Source organism: Limanda limanda, chromosome 5, assembly GCF_963576545.1.
Source record: "Limanda limanda chromosome 5, fLimLim1.1, whole genome shotgun sequence".
NCBI classification, from domain to species: Eukaryota; Metazoa; Chordata; class Actinopteri; order Pleuronectiformes; family Pleuronectidae; genus Limanda; species Limanda limanda.
The window spans coordinates 6,587,094-6,609,206 of record NC_083640.1 but is presented as its reverse complement, the minus strand read 5'-3'; the positions used below and the strand labels follow the sequence as shown (position 1 = coordinate 6,609,206).

General features: G+C 40.4%; 3 protein-coding genes across 3 annotated transcripts; 1 reads left to right on the top strand and 2 right to left on the bottom strand.

The window, feature by feature from the left end:
* Nucleotides 1–1,936: 1,936 nt before the first annotated feature.
* On the bottom strand, nucleotides 1,937–3,656 carry LOC133001866 (cytochrome c oxidase subunit 6A, mitochondrial). The gene is made up of 3 exons (XM_061071574.1): nucleotides 3,539–3,656; nucleotides 2,352–2,494; nucleotides 1,937–2,246 (listed from the first exon to the last, which is right to left on the bottom strand). The coding sequence occupies exons 1-3, from the start codon at nucleotides 3,639–3,641 to the stop codon at nucleotides 2,157–2,159; spliced, it is 336 nt and encodes a 111-aa protein (XP_060927557.1). The 5' UTR covers nucleotides 3,642–3,656; the 3' UTR covers nucleotides 1,937–2,156.
* A 3,733-nt stretch (nucleotides 3,657–7,389) lies between these two features.
* pla2g1b (phospholipase A2, group IB (pancreas)) lies at nucleotides 7,390–8,740 on the top strand. Its single transcript, XM_061071807.1, has 4 exons — nucleotides 7,390–7,459; nucleotides 7,605–7,761; nucleotides 7,862–7,989; nucleotides 8,434–8,740. Exons 1-4 carry the CDS (start codon nucleotides 7,420–7,422, stop codon nucleotides 8,556–8,558), a joined length of 450 nt encoding a protein of 149 aa, XP_060927790.1. The 5' UTR covers nucleotides 7,390–7,419; the 3' UTR covers nucleotides 8,559–8,740.
* prkab1b (protein kinase, AMP-activated, beta 1 non-catalytic subunit, b) lies at nucleotides 8,614–14,907 on the bottom strand. The gene is made up of 8 exons (XM_061071806.1): nucleotides 14,646–14,907; nucleotides 13,143–13,306; nucleotides 11,818–11,987; nucleotides 11,636–11,729; nucleotides 11,428–11,542; nucleotides 10,376–10,509; nucleotides 10,220–10,288; nucleotides 8,614–9,219 (listed from the first exon to the last, which is right to left on the bottom strand). Exons 2-8 carry the CDS (start codon nucleotides 13,287–13,289, stop codon nucleotides 9,142–9,144), a joined length of 807 nt encoding a protein of 268 aa, XP_060927789.1. The 5' UTR covers nucleotides 13,290–13,306; nucleotides 14,646–14,907; the 3' UTR covers nucleotides 8,614–9,141.
* Between the last annotated feature and the right edge of the window lie 7,206 nt (nucleotides 14,908–22,113).

The window sequence follows — 22,113 nt, the reverse complement described above, 5'->3', positions numbered from 1 at the left end:
ACTCTATACTGTCAAATCCTTTTGACTCACCTCAGCAGTAGAGGTCTCCCCCTCTCACTCTCCTTGTTTGCTGGCCCTGTCTGTGCCTATAGATGCCAAGAGGGGTGGTGGACTGATTATTATTATTATTATATTTTTCTTTTCCATTGATGATAATGATAACAAGCCAGTGATCAAGGCTGAGCTCTCTTTTTTTGTACAGAGCTCACAGAAATCAACTTCATGCTAGCAATTATCTGACTTGGCTAGCCAGGCTTTTATTTGTCCGATGCGCCTGGTTCATTGATTTTACAAGGGACACTCTGCTGTTAGTTAGCTGGAGTTAACTCATTACTACTACCAGCAGTCATGATGACCTACTCTCCTCTTGAGAAATCTCTGTATATCCATTTTGGTCACGGTGGCGCCCTCATGTGGCACTTCTCGGTATTGTTCAGCATCATGTGCAGCCGCCTGGGTGCAGATACCTGCATTCTCTTAAAGAGCAAGCAGGATGGATTTGATAATGAAACGCTGACAGAGCTCTCTGTATCGCATGGGATTTACACTTTGAAGTGAAACTTGAACTGATCATTAAACTTATATTGTTTATTTCAAGTGTCTGTCTGCTTTGTTTGTAAAAAAATGTTTTATTTGTGGGGGCTTAAGATCATTTAGGGTAGCTCCAGCCCCCCTAAAAGAGGCCTAACGACGGCCATGCTACACATCTTTTTGTTTTTTACAAAATGTCTGTATGTTTTCTAATATTAAAAAAGAAAAGACATGGTCCACCTATGAAATTCGCTGCAAATTAATTTAATTATTTTTCGTGGAAAAACATGTTTAACAGGTACAAACAAAATTGTTGAATTTAAACGTTTGGCTTTCCCGATGCTGGACTGTACTACAAATCGAATATGTGGATAGGTCTTTTTCAAACTTGATAGTCTGACATGTCACAGTACTGAGTGTAATGGATGTTTAATGATGGCTGAGTTCCATTTAGCTGCTTCAGTTGAATGCTCATGATGTTTAGGATTTAGTTATTGGACCAAGTCATCACCAATGTTATGAACACCCGTCTTTATATCTTCAATGCGGATATCTGCTGTGTGGTGCTTTTCCCTTAAATACATTTTTTTTTGCATTATGCCCTTAAATATCTCAGTGTCAGTTCGATTCAGTAGCATTTATTTGAATCTCTATAATTAGATTCAGCATGTGAATGTGTGCAATTTGGAGGCGAGGGACAAGATTTGGGTACGAGGAGCCTTCTGGTTTCCGTTTCTCATTTCACCAATCACCTTTGAGCAGGCTTTGGTTGTCCGCAGATGAACAGTCCAAGTGGAGACCCAGAGTGCCTAATAACATTTACAGAATTGCATCAGGCTATCACTGCTTAGATTTTTCTGCATTCATATGCATATAGCTGTTTGAGATCGCCAAAGTTACATCTGGACTTAGGACACCTACAAAAAATATCAGTTTGTATTTTGAGTGAGGAAGTGTATGACTCGCGTAATAAAAGAAACTCGCCAGGCTGTTAACAGTGTGCATGGAGTAAAGTCTTTTCTCAGATATCCACTGCTTGCACCAGAGGCACCAAAATATTGGCAATTGCCCCTCGAGGCTAATTCATTCTCCGATGAGAGCTGATGTTATACTGTAGCTATCCCTGTTGAGCCATACACTAGTTCACAGGCTTATTTTCACAGCAGATATTTTGATTTGGAGCGGAGAAAACACAAATGTTAACATTAACAGTGACTCAATACTTATAATTCTTCCTGTATGAGCACTGAGCCTGCATAGACAATTTCACAACGGCGAAAATGAAGCAAATAAATTAAATTTAGCAGTTTTATTATTTACATATATGGATATTCAAGCTTACTCAATTATCTAAGAACCTTGAATACAAACGACATCACATGGACAAAAAGACAAACCATGAAAATGAGGTAATAATAGTTTCTTTATTTATTTAAGTTTATTCAGTTTAAGTGGACCTTTTGTTTAATGGTCCAGAGAAAACCAAATTGTTGGTTTGGGTGCCCAATGTTGAAAGCGAAGAGGTAAAGCAGAAAAAGAAAAACATAAAAGTAAACTGAATGCGAGTGTGGTCCAGTAACAATCGCTGAGGGATTGGTCCCTGTTGTGAGACCTGAAAGGAGGCTTTACTCATGATCTTCCTCATAGCCATCAGGAAGGGCATTCAAATGGGCGTTGTGGAAAAGGCTTTTCTTGCCATCTCCCCAGGGGAAAGCCTATGGGGATGAAAACAATAAGACAACACATAAGTTAATCAAAATAGTGAAGTGGCACATGAGACAGAGTTTAAAACGTGAATTATTTGACGAACAAAGTCAGACCTTGGTGCGAATGCGAAGATGGGAGTAAGGGATGAACTCCGGCCGTTCCTCGCTATGGTGACTCTGCTTCAGGTACATGTTCAACATGCACACCGCAACACCAGGAACGGCAATCAGGAAACTGAGCATCTTCCATTTCTTAGCTAGAAGATAAAGACATAGATAAGTTTAACAAACAAAGAAATCAAAAGCATCAGATGAGCAATAATGTGAAAATGGGGAATAATGCCAATTTTATGCCGACAGAAAATCTGTAAATATGCATAATAATAAAAAATTATAATAATAACTTGAATTCCATCTGGCTGACCACAAAGACCGTCTCCTTTGTGGGCAAGCGGTCTTAAGGTGCAGCCTGTGAAGGATGCAGCCCCTGAATTGAGACAGTCAGGGTGCCCTTTGCAGCAAATGCTAAAATCACCTATTGCATGCAGCTGGTTGCCCTCTGACCAAGACTTTACCCAAAAACCTTAAGACACACATATAAGACACACCATGGCACCTCAGCATGCTGTTAATTAAGGAGCTATTCAACTGACATCGATGTTATTAGTTTAAGCCTTTAACATAGTAAACAAATATCACGCTCAGATTTGAAAGTAATCAAACAAACACCCTTTTTCAGTTTACTTCCAATTTCTATTCAATTCTATTTCAATTAAAAATTAAATTAAGTGAAAAAAACAAAACATAACGATGTAACTGTTCATTTGTTTTAATGACAGTGACTTCTGATGACCCCGACATATTTTTGATTGTGTTCCTTTGACACGACTCTCCTCTCCACAGTATTACCACATATTTACTCCTATGTTGAGTAGGATTATTAGCTTTTACTCTTTCAGTAGTTGTGTGAACTACTTGTCATTAGAACCTCCAACACACAACAGTGATATCCGACCCGTAGCGACGCTGCCGTTGCTCTTGGACTAACCGGACAAGCTGTTCGCGACACGGTGGCGTTTCAAAGCCAAGTGAATAAATACATAATTTTTAACTGTGACATTAAACGTTGATGCTGGAATTAAAACGCCACGTTAGACATGGGATGGTTTGGGCAGATACCCGCTCAAGGATGTTTAGCTAATGCTACCACAGCTAACGTTAGCCCAGCAAGGTCACCGTCACAACAAGAGATCAATGCGGCGAGATACAACCGGTGACTTGTAACGGGTTGCTATAGTTACCTAAATCACCGTGTCCTTCGGCAGCAGTCGCAGAAAGCTGGCGGCGAGTCTGGGTCGAAGAAGACCTCAGCACTGCTCTGAAGACGCTTCCCAGGGCCGCCATTTTCGTTTCTGAGAGCCGGTGAGACCGGAAGAGATTTGTATGTGGCTGTGACGTGTAGGACAGGCTGGACCCCTCTGCTACCCCCAGCGGCGAGGCGGTGAACTACAGACATTTAAGATTCAAGATTCAAGATTTTTATTGTCAAATGAACAGAGATAACATGAAGTAGTCACTGTCAATGAAATGCTTGGGTCACACACTCTCTTTAAGCCATGCTCAGTAATTTCAACCAAAAAAAATAAATTAAAAATAGAAATAGTATAAAATAGAATAAAAAAGAATAAAATAGAATAACAATGAAATAGAATATCAAAAATTTAAAATAGAAAATAAAATAAATATCTTTACAGATGAATGTTCAGTTTGTGCAGTTGTGCAAATAGACATTTAATTCACCTTAAACTTAAATCAAAATATGTCAAACTAGTGCAGCAGTGACTGTTGTGTTGTCATGTGTCAATGCTCCGGAGTTACTTCAGAATTATTCCTTCATATTAATCCTCCTCAAACAGTTCTACAACATACTGTCACTTTCTATCACTAAATTAACTTTGTGTTCATCTTGTTATCTGCAATTAATATAGTTAGAGGTAAAAAATAAATACAGCAATGGCAATCAAAATCAGTGGAGGTTTATTTCACAAAGACAATCTGACTCTAGAATAATGTCTCTAGAAATCCAGGAGAATTCAATGTTGATATGTTTTCAGGCCTATTAATGTAAAAACAATACAAAGATCACTCAGTAGAGTGTATGCCTCTGCCAAGGCCCTACAGTACCTGAGATAAACCATATTTAAATTCACTAGATCTGGATTTTTATTCAAATCCGCATCAAGATTCACACACAGATATCTTTCTCTTAAACTTGCTACTGTATGTAAGGAAGCTCTGCCAAACAAGTTTGACAGTTAAATACTTGGGCACAGAAACACTCAACACACCAATTTTTGTGGTAATCTGTCATGTAGTCTTTACTTAATCCTTCAAAATAAGACAGACAAACACATTAGAAGGGTACTCAGAGAGTGCATACCTCCACCAATGCCTCCTTTAGAAGTTAAAGTAGTTATTTCTTAAGTAAAGCCTCACCTCTCCACAAAATTTCATGGATATAGCTAGAGTAGAGTATTTACACAATCCTGAGTGCTGGCGGTGAGCTTCTCCTCACTGTGCATCACTTAGCCGACTTGCAGCGATCACTAAGAAGGCGAGCGTGTCCTTCATTATAATCTGCGCTGGCAAAAAACATGGCTGCTTTCCTCTTACACTCACAGACGAACCTCTTACAGGGACTGTTGTCATCAGACCAACAGAGATATAAGAATCTGCTATATACACTATAACAACGGACAATTTATTCCTTGTATTCCAAAGGCCCAGTTAGAAAATAATGAAAGTAACATCATTAGATAGTAGATAAAAGTTGCCATGTTTAAGACAATATTGTTGTTGAAGACTCCCACCGGACAGGTGACAGTCTTGCAGGCCTTGTCACAGATGTAGCTGTATGTTTCAGTGTAAGGGTTGTCCACGATGGGCTGGTAAGCTAAGTGTTGCGTGGCATCAGTGTAGCACTGGTCGTAGACCTGACAGCTTCTATAACAAGCACAAAGTATAGAGATAACATCACAGCAACTTCCACATTTCAATCTTTCATCTTTTAGAGGTTTTAAATTACCTGAGGTTGCTGCTACTAATCACTTTGATTCAGTTTGCCAATTCATTGTTTCGTCATTTAGTTCAGAACAGAAAAGGATACTGACAAGTGGTCATCTCGATTTTCAAGCTCATTTCTCCAAATGTCTGCACATTAGTCCTACACCCAACCAATTAGGGGCCAAATAAAACCAGCAAATATTCACATGGTAGAAGCTGGAACCACTGTGGCCTTTATGATTATAGAAAATGCTTTAATGAACGGTTTCTGGGTTGCGAGAAGCACAAACAAAATTCCACTTTTGACCCTATTGTCTTGGAGTGAAGACAGGACAGCTCAGAGACAGGTGTTTTAAAGGGTTAGCAAATACATCAGAAACCTTCTGCATGTAGGACAACACTAGAGGTCAAGTCAGAAAATATATCTATTTTTTTATTGTGATGGATGATTTGACCCTTTAAGTCTGACTGTACTGAGGAACTACAGAACCACTTTATGAACCCACAGTGCAGATTGTCACTCAGAAGAAAGCATACCTCCACCAAAACCTGACAGTACCCTTATATTCAATCAAGCTGCTCCTAATTTATAACTATGAATTCTAACTTTTGCCAAGAGGGTTGTGTTTTCACCCCTGTCCATTTGTTTGTTTGTTGGTTCGTTAGTTAGCAGGATTACTCAAAAACTACTGGGCAGATGGAACATGAAACGTGGCAGGTTGTGGTATCGGTCAGAGAAGAAGCCATCTAATTTAGGTGCTGATTTTTCTAAACCCTTTCTTTTATATAGATAGAAAACTGCATTTATTTGTTTGACATTTTGACATTTTGATCCAGAACAACACAGGCTTGAGTAACAGCCATGGTGAGTGTAGTCCAGCACCGGTTGGCTTCCAGGAGCAGCGCAGAGGATCATCGCACCCGAAACTGCAACAGATCCTGGTCACTCGGTAGACACAATATTGGCGTCACATGAAACCAAAATCCACCCGGGACATTGATCAGTCAGACTTGCACACATATACGAAGAAAGAAGAGTGGAGAATACAAAGGCTTCTGAGTACTCACGGCCACGAGGCTGAGGAACTGGACTAGCAGGGAGCCAGTCAGGGGCATCTAGCAGGTGATGATGTGGGCTCTGAAGCTTAAAACTAAATACTGACTGTTGACATCAAGAGGAGTCTTCCATCCTTTTCCATTACGTCATGTGTACACATGTTTAGTGTGAGTACCTACACATATTCACATACCGTATGAAAAATAAATTTGTGTTGACGTGAGCATCCAGCTTGGGCAGGACAGGTCATGGGAACTTGACCAAGTGTTGGCTATTTACACAGCTGTGTGTTGGACTGGTTTTTCTTTTTTTTTTTAATTAACATCTGTCTAAAGGGAAAAAGCTTAATCAAGTGAGTCCAGAGTGAGTAGGAATAAATGTAGATGTGAATATTCGGTTTGAAAATTTGCATTAGTCTTTTTCCTGACAAACCAATGACAGGAGAATAAATGAGGGTTTGAGGGAGGAACCCAAAGTGAATGAGACCAGCTGTGTCATGTTTCCTGTGGTTGAACTCAAAATGTCTTATTCTACACTGTGGTAACAGACTGAATTTGACCAGGATGAAGAGGGGATTTTATATATAAGTTAACACAAACGTGATCATTTTAATAATGAAAATATTTGAAACTCATTGTCCTTTTAATTCCAACACAGTCAATTTAATAATTTCATATTTTTTAGTAGAGCAATCGGTGAACGGTGCATCATATTTTCAAGGCATATGTTTTGTATGTAAAATCCTTATCTGTAAAGTAAAGAGTAACTTAATCGGTTGTAAAAATTCTGCTAAATGAATGATAAAAAAATTGCTTTTGAATTCAAGTGGCATGAAAAACAACTCCCTGAATTTCTGCTAAAGTAATACCAGTAATTGAGTGAATGTGATTAGTTTCCACCACTGATACTAGCTGAACTAAATAAACAGGTCTCACAGGCTGATTACACATTCCAGCTGACAGCCGCCACATGCTTGTTTCCCTCTTATCTCTGGTTTTCTCACACCTCCGGTCCTATAAGGGCAGGCAGCAGCACAGTGTGAGGTTATTTTTTCCTGCAGCCATGAATCTGACAGCTCCTCTGCTGCTGGTGCTTCTCACTGGTAAGACTGAAAATGAACTATATCAGCCCTTTACAGATACACTATTTGTAAAGGCTGATTCTGTGTGAATAACTTTTCTCATAGCTCTGTCTATCAAATGTGTAGCTTGTACTAATTTTCTCCTGATCTATTGTGTCTCCGCCAGCTTGTATAGCCAGCGGTGCTGTGCTACCCAAGGCCTTATGGCAGTTTGCGACCATGATTCAGTGCGCCCAGCCCGGTGTTAATGCCTTGGCCTACAACGATTACGGCTGCTGGTGCGGCTTCAGCGGCAAGGGCACCCCTGTGGATGAAGTCGACATGTAGGAAACAGACATTCGTCAATATTTATCTCTTCAGTCTTCATCTTTAAAACAAAAAGAAACTTTTCAAATACTCGCCCCTTTCCTCCTGTATCCATAGGTGCTGTAAGGTTCACGACAATTGCTACTATACGAGCAGAAGGGTGCCCGGGTGCACGGCCATCGCCGACCTGCCCTACGTTCTGGCTTATGATTACACCTGCTCCAACCAACAAGTGACCTGCTCAGGTACCGTCATTTACACGTCACATTCACACTGTAATACTACTAGCTCATCCTTAATGAAATGTTGAAATTAAATGTCATTTGAAAGGTTCTTGGATGGCGATGTTCAAAATTATACAAAGAATAGGTTCAGTATTTACATTTAAAACAGATATACCCATATGAGATGACATAACCAGTATTTTCCTCAGAGTGTAAAGTGCTGATCACAGAATCTTGCCATTTACTGTAAACAGATGAGGTGCAATAATATTGTTAGTTGGAGCGGTGTGTGGTGCTGTATATTTAGCAACTCTATTCAAACAACTATATCGGTATAACACAACCAGCTTGAGACAAGTCCACGACAAACCAATGCTCTCCTGTGGAGCACCTTGATGCTGGCGTCACCAAACCAGACTATTTGTGAAACGTGCGTGAGGTTTTGTTATAACCTTTTCTCCGCAGCGACCAACAATAAGTGCCAGGCTGCTGTGTGCGAGTGTGATCGGGTGGCAGCTCACTGCTTCGCTAGGACCACGTACAACCCTGAAAACAAGAACCTGGATCCCAAAGTCCACTGTGTCAACTGAGTTATGCAACTTGTCACACAACCACCCCCCCTCCCAAAAAAAATACAAGAGGATGTTTGAATTTGTAAAATCTTTTTTTCAAATTCTTTATTTCTCACTCATTTAAAAATAAAACCCTGATATAAAACACGGCGGATTTTGTGCAAAGGAGTAAGTTTAAAATAAAAAGAATAAAGACTTGCCATCCTGTTGAATTTCATCCTCTGTGTCTCCTCACATCTGTTTGCTCGCATATGAAGATGTTATGAAGTAGGGGGGGTCAGAGTTTAGCTTTTGAAGCTGGAGCTAAAATGAAGTCGACCAGTGTCTATTGTGTCTGATCTATTGACATATCTGGATTAACTGAGGTTACAATGAAAACTTCAATTGACCTATTCTTTTTTCTTCTTCTTCTGTTTGACACAAAATCTTCATAAAGAAGGAAGCATTAGGCTGCAGTTATTACAATATGCACCACATTTTAAAAATATATCAGGATGTTTAAGATGATATCAGGAAGAAGAAAACAGTCACAGTAATAGCTGTGTACAAAAGCAGACAAATTATTGTTCCAACACACAAGGCTGGACCATGGCTCTGTGGGTTATATTGGCTTGTACAGAAGAGTGGTCACATACTTCTTTTGGTATCGGTGTGTTGCACTGAGAACCATCACCCCGTCCTGAAACACAAGGACAAGAGGAGTGTTTAGATCAGAAGAAAGCTTGAAGCTGACAGTTTACACTGTTAAAGGAGAATTTGTTTTGACTTTTCTGAGGCTACATAAGACAAGTGATGAAATAGAGTTATTCAGAGTTTCTCAGATTATCCCTTTCCTCTAGGGTGTTATAAAGATTTATTTATAAGTTAAAAAGTCCAAAGGGAGCTCCTCTCCTCCTCAAAAAAAACCTGCTCCTGGAATACACCTCATCAGTACTTTGGCTTGTACCTCTGCCTCATTGTGATGTCATGTGAAAAGAAGAATTTCACGTGACATCACAATACTCCATGTTTGCATAATGCAGGCCTAGCGTCTAGTCTGGAATGCACCCGAACAAAGCCGGGGCCACGTTCAATATCAAAACGTTTTTCACTGCTTTGCCACGGTTTCCAGGTTGGACGACATGTTTTCTCGAAATAGTAGGTGTGTAAGAGGTGTTGTCCAATCAGCATCAATGTGTATATAAACCCCACAGAAATAAAAAGTCAGCGCATTCAATGGATTCCAAATGTCTCTATAAACACTGAAGCTGCTGCCTAGTGTTTACATCAGTCTGGACTGAGTGGGGGCCGACATATCCTGCATACACAGGAAGCGGTTGAACAATAACAAAAGAGAGGGACAGCTGGCCAATCAGAGCAGACCAGGCTTTATCCAGAGTCTTAAAGAGACAAGAGCTAAAGCCAAGCGTTTCAGATAGAGGCTGAAAAGAGGAGCTGCAGCAATGTACAGTTCCCAAGTGATGCATTTTCTGAACATTAGGGGAAAAAAACCATTTCAAGTAACAACGTAAATTAAAACTATGAACCTAAGCCTGAGCATATGTCTCCTTTAAAACCAAAGCTACGCCAATATGTGCATTCTCTCTGCGAGACAGAGGGGGTTTATCTATCATTTTCACCAGGTTTTTATTATGAGGGACAACATTAAAAAGCAGATATGTTCGAGAAGGACTTGTTACCTTGATGGAGAGGGCATACAGGTGATTGAGCATCACATGGTTGGGCTCTGGAAGTAGCGTTGGGTCACACTGATAGGAGTAGATAAGAGTACAGGGTGAATTTCAGTGGAAAAAAAAGGTTTCTGGAGCGGTGGGAGTCGAAAAACCTGGACTTACAGAGATGACTGTGTCCTTGTTGAGCAGCACTTGCAACAGGTGTGGAGGTAAGATAGGAGGGTGTTTGATCTTGTCCTCTGATTTGATCACATATGCCTCCTGTAGGTAGGGGCCGGGCGGGGAACTGGACAAGTCTGGGAAAGAACGATCACATAACACTCTTTAAATACAGCCCCACATTAAAAAAAAAAAGGCAGACAGGATCCTTCCAAGGGTCCACACATGAGCAAATGTCACCAGCATTGGTGAATGTCACTGAGGATTACAAGCTATGTAAGAAGTAATAAGACATTGTTCAGAAAAAAATCATAAGTGCTGACTATTTCAAATCATATTTTGTACACGTTCGTTTTTCGTCATAATGAGAACAGAAAGAAATGTGTAAAATTAACTGGTGCTGCTGTACAAGCTGAAAATACTAGGAAGGGGCGAGGGAAACTGAGCAGAGAGCAGGGAGAGAGCAGAGGGAGAAAAGGGGACAGACTCTGATAGTTAGCATTTCCAACAAGTGGCCAATAAATGAACCCCACACCATGAAGACAAACTGCATTTGATATTGTCTCAGTTTGACATTTCATGTCTTAAATTTGCATTACTTGGAAACTCTCCTCACTCTGTAATGCAAAAACTGTGACATACCTATTCGTCTAACTGAGTAGATAAACTGTTTTAAAGAGTTTTATACCTAGTTATTTCAAAAAGGTGCCTTTTGCTTGATGTTATATCACTTCGACAATTACATCTTCACATGTACTTTCAACTTTGAAAATGTTTCATTGAGCAGGTCTGTGGATGTTATAGTTATAAACACAATTCTCCATATAAAGACTTGATGTTTTTTGTTCATTTTTGAGTCCAATGTTGATATACTCTGTGAAGATAAGAATTTATAGTTTGGTAATGTAGGCAATGTTATGCTGAAAATATTTACCCAACGATGGCATGGGAGACATTTTTTATGTGGTATATAGAGGCCAATTCAAAGGCATTCAAACACAGTTAAAATAGCCCATGACTCCTGAGGGTTAATGAGTGGATACAGCTACCAGTACCTGAAATGTCGACAGAGTCCTCGGAGTCAATCCTGAGGGCATCAAAAACTTCAAAGTCAGTTCTCTTCACCTGGATAACGTTATTGACTGTTCCAGTTTTAGCCGTCATCACAGCCTGCGAGTGTAAACAGAAATTTGATATCAACACTTGTAGGTGTACAAAAGGCCTTGTTGTAACAAATAATTGAAATTTTGTTTTCTTACTCACCCCAGTTGGATCCAGAGTCCACTGACCGTCGACACAGAACTTGTACTGGTGCTCTCCCTCCGGCAGGTCCACGATAGCCGTAAAGTTCTTCTGGCTGGGTTTGAGAGAGAGAGAGCCACGAGTCACAACTTTGTGATTCAGTTCAAGCAAGGCGAGATGTTGCTTTGCGTGAGTCAAACTACCTTCTGTTGAGTGGGATCTTGGTGGCCCAGTTGTTAAAAGAGCCGGACACAAAGACTTCCTTGGCGACCCCCGCCCACCTGAACACAGTGGGCCTGTCCTGCGTTGGACTTTTGCTGTCACTCTCCAGGTCCTGCTGCCAGGCCAGAAACTCTTGTATTTCCTGTGGAGCCTAGAAAGCATTGATCAATGTATGGTTGCCATGTTTATGAGAGCAACTTCAGAATTTACAAACCAACACACACACCTTCTGACCAGAGATGGAGCTGAAGATTGAGTCGACATGATTATGTGTTCGTGTGTTTTCTGATATACATTTTAATTTGTTTATATTGAGCTAATGCGAACAGACGTAATGCACGTTCTTCATGAACATTTCAATTATTGGAGGTTCTTGGTAAGTAGGATTAATACAAATCTGTTTGCTAAATATGTTAGCCACATCTGCCATTATACTTTGTTATATTACAAAAGTTACTGCACAAAGGTGGTGCTGTTCTGTAAAGACTTCATTGTAATACTAATGGTAAACTGCTAAACCTGAGACTTTACAGTAGTTTTTATTAGAAGGAATTACAAAGAATAACATTCCCATTTTTGTTAAGACCCATGTTTCCTCTCTGTTGTCTTACAGGATACCAACACAAAACCCTTTGGCAGCTGGGCTCTCACATTTCAGATGGAAGATATTCTTACTGGCACCTGAGTTCACCAACCTGCCATACCAATATTGCATTAAATATAAAATAGGCATGGAACTTATTCAAGACCAAACATTCTAAATGTTTCTTAGAAAACAAATAAACATTTGGGTTTTGGGAACTTTTTATAGATACAGACACGTCAAATTCTGAACTGTTTGAGCTGCATCTTACATAAAAAAAGGACATTTTTAACAACTAAAAAAAATTGGTTTAAATTGGCAACATAAAAATAAAAATAAACGTTAACTAATAAAATGTATCGATTTTGTTAATATAACTTATTGATAATATGATGAACAAACTTTATTCATATGTTTTTTGCCAACTGAAGTTATTTTAACATTTAAAAATCTTCAATGTACCAAAACATTATTTTGAATAATGTCTTGGTTGAGGTTTATGGGGCAGATGAAAAGCTATTAAACATTTAACATCTATCAGATGCAAATCAACATACAAACAAACTCAAAATTATAGTCGTTTATAATCATATGCAATTCATAATAAATGCTGTCCAATGTAATGGATTACTCTATTAATATGACATATAGGTTAGTAAAGGCCTTTCTCACGTCATCACATAGAGTGGATGGTATGTGTGTATGATTAACACCTGGTTTTACCTTTGAGTCTTCCCTCTGGAACAGATCTGAGTCCTCTATGCTGTCCATCAGGATGTTAGGACGTGCCTCCTTCCCTCCCTGCGCTCCATCTCTGTCTGACCTTTCACCCTGACCCCCGCTGGACCTGTCACTGCTGCTGTTCCCCATCCTGGTGGTGCCAACCACTGCAAAGACACACATCAAGATCAAGTCAGCGTCCTGAGACGTGCAGAGCAGAGACCACCAGGAGACCACAGTTAGTGGGCCCTGGACTGACCCTTCAAAAAAATCCTTTTTTATCAGTAGGGTTAAAAGGTGGAGCCTTGTACATTTAGACGTATGAGTGATGACTCCAGTAGCAGCACTCACACTTTTGCGACACAAGTGTGGCATAAAATCCAGAGTTTACTGTCGGCCGAGACCTTTGTCATCCCAAGCTGTTTGAACCGCTGGCACTAACGGCTGTGGTCGTGGTCACCAAGGAAACACAGGATGCAGGAAGCCTCAACTTCATAAGACACCCTAACCCTGAATGATTCAAGATTCAAGATTCAAGATTTTTATTGTCATATGCACAGAGATAACATGAAGCAGTCACTGTCAATGAAATGCTTGGGTCACACACTCTCTTTAAGCAATACTCAGTAATTTCAACCCCAAAAAATAAAATAAAAATAGAAATAGTATAAAATAGAATAAAAAAGAATAAAATAGAATATCAATAAAATAGAATATAAAATTTTTTAAATAGAAAATAGAATATATCTATCTAAATATATATCTTTACAGATGAATAGAAAAATAGAGCAACAACAGTTCAATTTGAGCAGTAGTGCAAATATTCAAATATGCTTATTACTGTGCTGGTGCAAATATGCCAATATTCCAGGGTGCTGGTTTGGTGGAGTTATTGCAGTTCAGAGGAGTTTAAAAGTCTTATGGCCTGGGGGATGAAACTGTCTCTGAGCCTGGTGGTGCGGGCCCGGATGCTGCGGTACCCTCGGCCAGACGGCAGCAGGCAGAAATGTTTATGGCTGGGGTGAAAGGGGTCTTTAATGATCCGGTTGCTCTTCCTCCTACACCACTGGGTGTAGAGGTAAATGTTTAGGGGTCAAGCGGTCGCTGGTGGGGGCGGGGGGGGCTGACCATCCAGGACTAGCCAGTGTTAACCTTTACATATATAAATAAAGGGTCATGACCTAGACATACCAAGGGGTTGACTCCATGTAAGCACTGGCCCTGCAAAGTCCAGGACGGTTTGAAACACTAGGTGGCGTTCTGAGCTGTGTTCAACTTTATATACAGTCTATGAGTTCACCCCTTTAATGTAGATTCCTTTTTATAATTTTGGTTATAAATGTGTTATTAAGCCCATCATTCATGTGTTTGATCCAAGAAGAGTGTTAGTTTGTATCTCAGAAACACACAGCGACGTGTGCACAGGGTCTAACGAGTGTGATCTGCAGCAACAGGACAGTCAATGTTGTGTTAGTGAGTCGGTGTTCCTCTCATGGTTCCTCTCACCTGGATCTTCTCAGCTGAGATGTTGCTGGTATGCAGTCTCTGCTCCGATGTGCATCTGTTTCCGGGTGGAAACTCGCTGGTTGTATCGCTGCTGTTTCCCTGGTGGACTGAGGAGAAAGCGGAAGAGCGGTCACATCCCGCAGCTTCTGAACAATATGAAGAACCAGACTCTTTGTTTATCCTGCCTCCTTTTTTCTTTAGTCTCCTGTGCGCGTTGTCGCCATTTGAACGAACGTCCAGTGTGTGTGTGTGTGTGTGTGTGTGTGTGTGTGTTGTGTGCGTGTGTGTGTGTGTGTGTTGTGTGTATGGTAAGGAAAGCACACCTCTTCCGCCTCCTCCTCCTCCTCGACCTCAGGAGCTGAAGTTTAACCCGATGCTCACCAGACACTTTCCCAGCTTTATTCTAATGCACAAAGTGTGTGTGTGGGTGTGTGTGTGTGTGTGTGTGTGTGTGTGTGTGTGTGTGTGTGTGTGTGTGTGTGTGTGTGTGTGTGTGTGTGTGTGTGTGTGTGTGTGTGTGTGTGTGTGTGTGTGTGTGTGTGTGTGTGTGTGTGTGTGTGTGTGCGGAGATTCAGAGATACTCGTGAAAACATTTTTCAACCTCAGGTCCGCGGTCCCACAGCAGTGGTGGAGGAAGTACTGAAGTTTAGTACTTAAGTCAAAGTACAAGTACCCAGGAAAATATATACTTAAGTAAAACTAAAAGTACTACATCAACAATCCTACTTAAGTAAAAGTAAAAAGTACTTACTTTTAAATTTACTTCAAGTATTAAAAGTAAAAGTTCTCACGCAATGGGGTTGTCTCTCAATGTCTAGGCTGTGCCATTTTGATAAAGAATGCAGATATGGCAAGAATTTAAAATATTCCTCATCATAACTGAACGGTGTTAAGGGAAAAATCACTGATAAATGAGACAGTCATTCTCTTCAATAAAAAGCAGGTAAAGTAAGAAGCAAAATAATCTGAGGATAAACTCCAGTTCTGTTGTTTGGCTTTGGAATAATGATAATAACAAGTGAGATGTGGAAAGGGAAGACAAGAAAAAAAAAATTGAAATTAAAAAGACAGTTTGCAGAATCAAACCATTAAATTATAGCCATTTTGATAAAATGTAAGTGGTTGGTCAAAGTACAAGGGCAGTTTTCTGCTCTCTCTGTGGTAATACTCATGCCTCTACAGATGTCACTACTAGTAATAATTATAAGCAACAACATGTGTTTATTGGAAAGGTTGGTGTACTTATTGTGCTTACCCTCTGTAATACTGTTCACACTCTATCTTACAATTCTGCGGATGACAAGTTATCTACCAGGGATTATCTGCAAAGTTAATACCATTAAGCCAAACCATGGGGACATTAACTTAGCATAGCAAGAACTTTGCTTACCTCGATATGCTTCTTTAAATTTTAAGGTGAATTCTTGAAGGCTAGCAACTCCTTTTTTTGAGGGAGACAGGAAACGCATTGAAACCTCCTCAGGTCATTCTTGCAAAATGTAACGGAGTAAAAGTAAAAAGTATGCACTATTATTTTTACTTAAGTAAAGTACAGATACGTAAAAATTTACTTAAGTACAGTAACGAAGTAAAAATACTTTGATACATTCCACCACTGTCCCACAGTAGCTGCTTTCAGGCAAGCGCTGGACTCCACAGTTCCTCCTCCAGAGTTCACGTCTGAAAACGGCTTGCATAGACTCCTGTTGATATATTGTTGACACACAATTTGCACCTCTTTTAAAGAAAACTCAGACCCAACAACCTTGATTTCACGACTACAAACACTCAAGCATGCCAGTCCAGTTGGTGGCGATGAAGTCAAATTCCCTGAGAAGAACAAAGTGGCCTAAATAATTACTTTACTAGATCCAATAACCCTATATAAACTGGAATGCAACTGCTGTGGACACATTTAATTCATGTTAAAGATACAATTATTACCAATTCTCCATTCAAAATCCCCAAAAACCACCAGGTATGTTATATTTTTTGTTGACTTGTGTTGTTTCCAGTGTAGGCTACCAGGTCTGAATGGGGTAGACTGTGTTTTTGAGGGGTGTTTTTAAATGTATCTTTTAAATCAATCAATTATTTGTTTTCTTTGTAGATATTAATGATGACGTATTTTTTATTGTCATGGTTGTGTGGCTTGTAAAGCTGAAAGCCGTGGTCAGTGGTTTGTAAAATTGCTGCAGGTCAGCTAGGGTTAGGGTTAAGGTTTCTGTCAGATGTTCTCATGGATATACAATTTCATGTCATCCATACACTGTCTCCAAAGCCTGTAACTGTGCTCACTCAAAATAAGAGGAGTCATCAGTATTTCAGTGTTGGGAAAGGTCAATGAATGGTTATAAACCAGCAGTACACAGTTTATGTTCTTTCCCCCCCCCTAGTAAATACCAGGGGGTAACAGTGGTGGCTAATGGTCAGTCTGGTGGGTCAATGTGTGTGTTATGATTCCGCCACAGCTTCTTGTTTGATCTATTGAGATGGTTTCTGGACCCGATTTTCACTGTGATGATGCTCCTTGTGTGTCTCCAGCTTGATCTTCTTCCTGTTCAATTATCCCTACCAGTACATAAGTGAAAGACAGAGAGAGAGAGAGAGAGAGAGAGAGAGAGAGAGAGAGAGAGAGAGAGAGAGAGAGAGAGAGAGAGAGAGAGAGAGAGAGAGAGAGAGAGAGAAGAGAGATTTGTATCATTATGAAATTGTGTTGGGACAACTGGAAGGATGTATAGCCCTTCTGATGCTTTTTATTTCTGATTATATTACTACACTGACTTACTGCTTCACTTAGCTGCTCTAAAAAACTGAAGATTTACACTAATATAAAATTGTATTAGTAATATTAAACACTACTGGGGTACTAACATTAATGGCACCACTGACTGGATCAGCTTCAAGATGTCTGCTGGTTTAGTGCTTTTAAACCTCAAATTCCATTTTCCATTTTCCAAATTAAGTGGGAGTGATTTCACTATTCATTTATAGCCTTTTAAAATGAAATTGCCAAGATTGTATTTTGAAAGATGGGTTTTGTTTGGATTTGCCTGATATTCATGCAAGTTTTTCTATCTGACAATATTGAGACAGTTCTTAGAATGCAATAAAGATTTTTTTTACATAAGATCTTTGCAGATTTGTCATTGATTTCATCGCCTTAAAAAAAGATCAACGATTTGTCATATTATAATAAAACTCTTTTTGTCATTTTCAAAGCTTAATTCTGCAATGGCTCATGGACTCTGGTGGAAGTCACAAAAATATCTATCTGTCTATTTTCTGTCACTTATCTGGGTCCGGGTCAATGTCCTGGTCCAAGCCACGTCCTCTCTGCTTTAAGGGATCATGAGGCATTCACAGGTCAAACATGTTGTGTTCTTAGTCTGTTTGCACGGAGCAAAAAACAGGGTGTAAGCTGCATGACCCATCTCCTATCCTTGACCTGATAGAGCAGGTCTATCAGGTGGTCCTCCATAGAGGTGAGTTAGTCTTCCCCTCAGATTTAATCTCTGCCTCCTCCACGGTGAGCATGTCGATGGGTTAATTGGTTATTTTCAAATGTTTCCTCACCGCTCTGTCCTCAGTGAAGGTCAACGGTGCTCCCGACCCTGCCGGGAACAAGACCCAGCCTCCCCTGGCTCGAGTAGTCTCTGGGTTTGGCAGATGGGGGCCTAAGCAAAAAAAAAGAATAAGACCTCCCACTTCAGTTGCTGTCCACCAGCAGGTTCTCAAGTTGCCATGGTGAACCGGCAGGACAAAACTCCAAGCAGCTGCATCAGCAAAGGAGGCCTAAAAACTGTTCGCTCAGAGTTCATGTACCAAGCCTTCCCTCAAATACAAGAAAAGTTCACCTGGTGAAAGTTGATGGTCGGACAGGAAGAGCACTTTTTTTTTATGTTTCCAGTTTACCATCCCTGGGTGATTTTTTGGGGTTCATCACGACATCCAGCAGCTTTCCCTGTCATCTCATCCTGCTCACTGGAGATCAATTTACAGTTCTGCTCCTCCTTTCACACGAGTGTCCGAGACACATAGCTGCAGTTCCAACAATAACACTCAAGCCTTTCGTCAGTCTTTGTTCTAAAGGGCTCTGGTACCAGTTACACTCATTCAATATCTTTTCAACATTTGCTTAGATGTGGGTCAGGGGTTAAAAACTAAAGAAAACATGGTTTAGGATTCTCTTTCATAAGGACCTTTGAGGGATCATTTGCAAATACAAAAGCTGCAAAAGTGTTATTGTAATAGAATGTGCACAACAGCAGTGGTGAGGATTAGATCATAATTGAAATAATTTTATTCCACTGTTAAATTGCATATAGGATGCATCTGCACAACATGCAGTGATGAACATGAGACCGAGGACAAAAGGAACATTGTTATAGTCCTGCTCCACATTGCTCTTTTGGGCCTGGTGAGAAAAGGGTCAAATTCTGTTTTAGTATTTCACAATTGAGCCCCATAATGGTAAATGGATTTGTATTTATATAGTGCTTTTCTAGTCTGATGAAGACCACTCAAAGCGCTTTACAGTACAGTTTCACATTCACCCATTCACACACACATTCATACAGTGCATCTACTTTCAGCACTTTGTTATTCTATGGGGGGCCATTCAGGGTTCAGCATCTTGCTCAAGGACACTTCGGCATGCAGATGGTTCAGACTGGGGATCGAACCGCCGACCTTCAGGTTGGAGTACTACCACTCTACCCCTCAGCCAGAGCCACCCACGTTCCACTTTTAAAAATAAACATTAAAAATTATCAAACCTCAACAAAACTAGAAAGTTTTAAACATGTTAAAAGTTTCCAGCACTTTGGCTTTTAAAGGTCTGTGCATCGAGTGTCCCCCCCACGCTCTTTGGAGTGAAGCCTTTCAAGTTTATGTCAAATACACACTTTTAATTTTTTGTTTGTGTCACAATAGAATCTCATTTTGGTGACACAATAATCTCTAACGCACAAAACCAATGTAAGGAAGTGGAAGTCTAAGTGACTTGCTAATAATAGCAAGTCACATATTACATCTGCGTGTGTCTATCATGGGAGCCTACTTGGAACATTTAGACAGAAATTATTCACTGCATAGAATGCATAGTCCTCTGCGTCTCATCAAGAAACCAACAGCTACAATGATGGGACAGCTGTTGGAGACACAGTGACTCAACACAACTCTGTTGGACAGTTCAGACACTTGAGACAAATCTAAAGACGTTTTCAGACATGAACGTGTTGGACTTTCACATATGAAGAATGCAGCAGGAGATTGTTGGGAGCAGACGCTTTCACAACAGGAAACTGTCTGGAACATTCAGGCGAGGGTCAGATCTTGCGTAGAGCATCCAGGAGGCAGAACATGATGTTCACATCAAGACTGCTGTTTGCAAATCTTGTTGTCTTTCCAAGCTGACATCTTCATCTGCATCTTCTGCATTAAAGGCACCTACTTTTTTGTCCTGAGATATTATCCTCCAGTTTAGTGTGCGTCACATGTCAAAAACTGGAGCAACTGACTTGGGCATTTGCGCTCTCACATGCATCCCCTCTGGAAAACTTCAGGAGAATATCCGGAGTTCAGTGCATGAAAGCAGCTTCAACGCGTTGTGTGTATCCAATGTTACGACTTCAACAACCTTTGTGTCACACCGACAGGAAATTAACGTTGACCAAAGGGCTGTATAACCTACGAGCTCGGTTTCTTCAGTTTTAAACACTGATGTGAAAATGTCTGCAGATAATTACAGTCATTCGTTATGGGCGTGGTTTAGCATAGGGATGGGTTCACTGCAAGTGCCCCAGTGGCCTAATGGATGAGGCTCTGCCCTCATTGTGGGTTCAATTCCCATCTGGGGTGTCGGATGGCAAAGTGGCAGAGCGTGTTGGACCCATAGCCCAGATGTCGATAGGTTGGAGCTATCCTCTGCTTTAGCTTTCAGGAATTTCAGTTAGAGATCGATTAAGTACATCTATCTGTGAACTGGAGGGATGTTTTTGATCCCAGCCCACATCAGCAGAGGCATATGTTAGTCATGTAGCAGTTCAGAGAAGTGAAGGGGCTATTTCTGATTCTGAAACATAGGTCTATGATCCACATTTACTGTTTGTCACATGTTTGCTGATGAAAATGACACTTAGTTTTAGATTAGTCTCTAAATATCAGCAGATATCCAGATAAGTCCAGATGAATTTGTGTTCCCAACCAGCTTTGAAGATTTTTCCGTCACTATCATGGCTTGTGACGATTGGTACGGGCTGCCAGCAGAAAAACTAAACCTGCCGTAACAGGAGTATCCTGCCTTAAACTAGTCATAAACAGGAATGTGCTGAAACCTCAAACCTTCAGCACTGGATAACTCACTGGCCCGACACCACAGTATTGATGGGCCAGGCAGGGCAAAGACATGGTGATATAGAAGGTCACTCCTCAGAGGGGGGATCTCCTGAGCATCCCTATTCTTCACAAGGTCAGAGTTTTCTTGCATCAAGGGTTTGGTTTTCATGACTGGCTGCGGCTTCCCCCTGGAGACGGTCAAAGCAGAGAGGCGAACGCCACAGCGCTGAGGCGCTGGGGGCGTTGAGGTGGAGGCGGGGGAGGAGAGGCAGCAGAGCAGAGATGATGGAAGAGAGAGATCAACCAACAGACAGATGTAAGAGGGGAACAGAGGCAGCTGGGAGACAAGCGTGAGCAGCCTGGAGACTCAGGCCAGCAGCCACACTGAGTGACTGATGCCATTACAACAATATCAGGAAGTGGAGGAAAGACTGGGAATATATATATATATATTATTTATAAATATATTATTTATATATATTATTTATAATTATTTAAATATATATTCCCTGATATATTTATAGTCATTTAGTACAATTATAGTAATCATTACACCCTCATGGGCATTATTAAAAAATGTATACCAATTGATTAGACATTCAGATTTGATCTCATCATGCCTGGAAGCCCCTTTACTACCTAATATATTGTCTGTAGATTTTACCTAATTCTAGATTTTAGCATTATATTGGGTAGTCATGTTTTTTTTTTACAACTGTTACTTTGTCTCTGTATGTTGGCCCTGTGATATGCTGGTGTCTGTATCTGCGTTCCAATGTCCGCTGGGATTGGCTCCAGCCCATCACCACCACCACAACTTTCAGAGTTTCTATTTTTATTCAAATGTATTATTCACCACACATCCGTAGAAATTCATAGAAAGTCCATAGTTTAGCACATTTGTACTCAGCTATTATGGTCATTTTGTACAAATGTAGTGTCATTTCTATTTTTTTCTTAAGAATATAGCACTACATTTTTTCATTCATCACATTTATAGAAGGTGAGGAACACCACTGGTGTTCTCCTAACAGTGGTTACGAGACTCTACAATGAACTAAAAGGAACCAAGAAAATCCATCACAGCTCTCCCTCAGCAGTTTTTAAATATGTTTTCTGTCACGTGAAA

Bases quoted from the DNA above. Each gene is read 5' to 3' on its own strand.
- LOC133001866 (XM_061071574.1), bottom strand. From the start codon at position 3,641: ATGGCGGCCCTGGGAAGCGTCTTCAGAGCAGTGCTGAGGTCTTCTTCG. The intron at 2,495-3,538 runs GTAACTATAGCA...TTTATCTTCTAG, and splicing joins CGAAGGACACGGTGATTTAG to CTAAGAAATGGAAGATGCTC. The intron at 2,247-2,351 runs GTCTGACTTTGT...TCATCCCCATAG, and splicing joins ATCTTCGCATTCGCACCAAG to GCTTTCCCCTGGGGAGATGG.
- pla2g1b (XM_061071807.1), top strand. From the start codon at position 7,420: ATGAATCTGACAGCTCCTCTGCTGCTGGTGCTTCTCACTG. The intron at 7,460-7,604 runs GTAAGACTGAAA...TGTCTCCGCCAG, and splicing joins GCTGCTGGTGCTTCTCACTG to CTTGTATAGCCAGCGGTGCT. The intron at 7,762-7,861 runs GTAGGAAACAGA...CTGTATCCATAG, and splicing joins CCTGTGGATGAAGTCGACAT to GTGCTGTAAGGTTCACGACA.
- prkab1b (XM_061071806.1), bottom strand. From the start codon at position 13,289: ATGGGGAACAGCAGCAGTGACAGGTCCAGCGGGGGTCAGGGTGAAAGG. The intron at 11,988-13,142 runs GTAAAACCAGGT...AATGCTTTCTAG, and splicing joins TCCAGAGGGAAGACTCAAAG to GCTCCACAGGAAATACAAGA. The intron at 11,543-11,635 runs GTGAGTAAGAAA...TTACACTCGCAG, and splicing joins GGACTCTGGATCCAACTGGG to GCTGTGATGACGGCTAAAAC.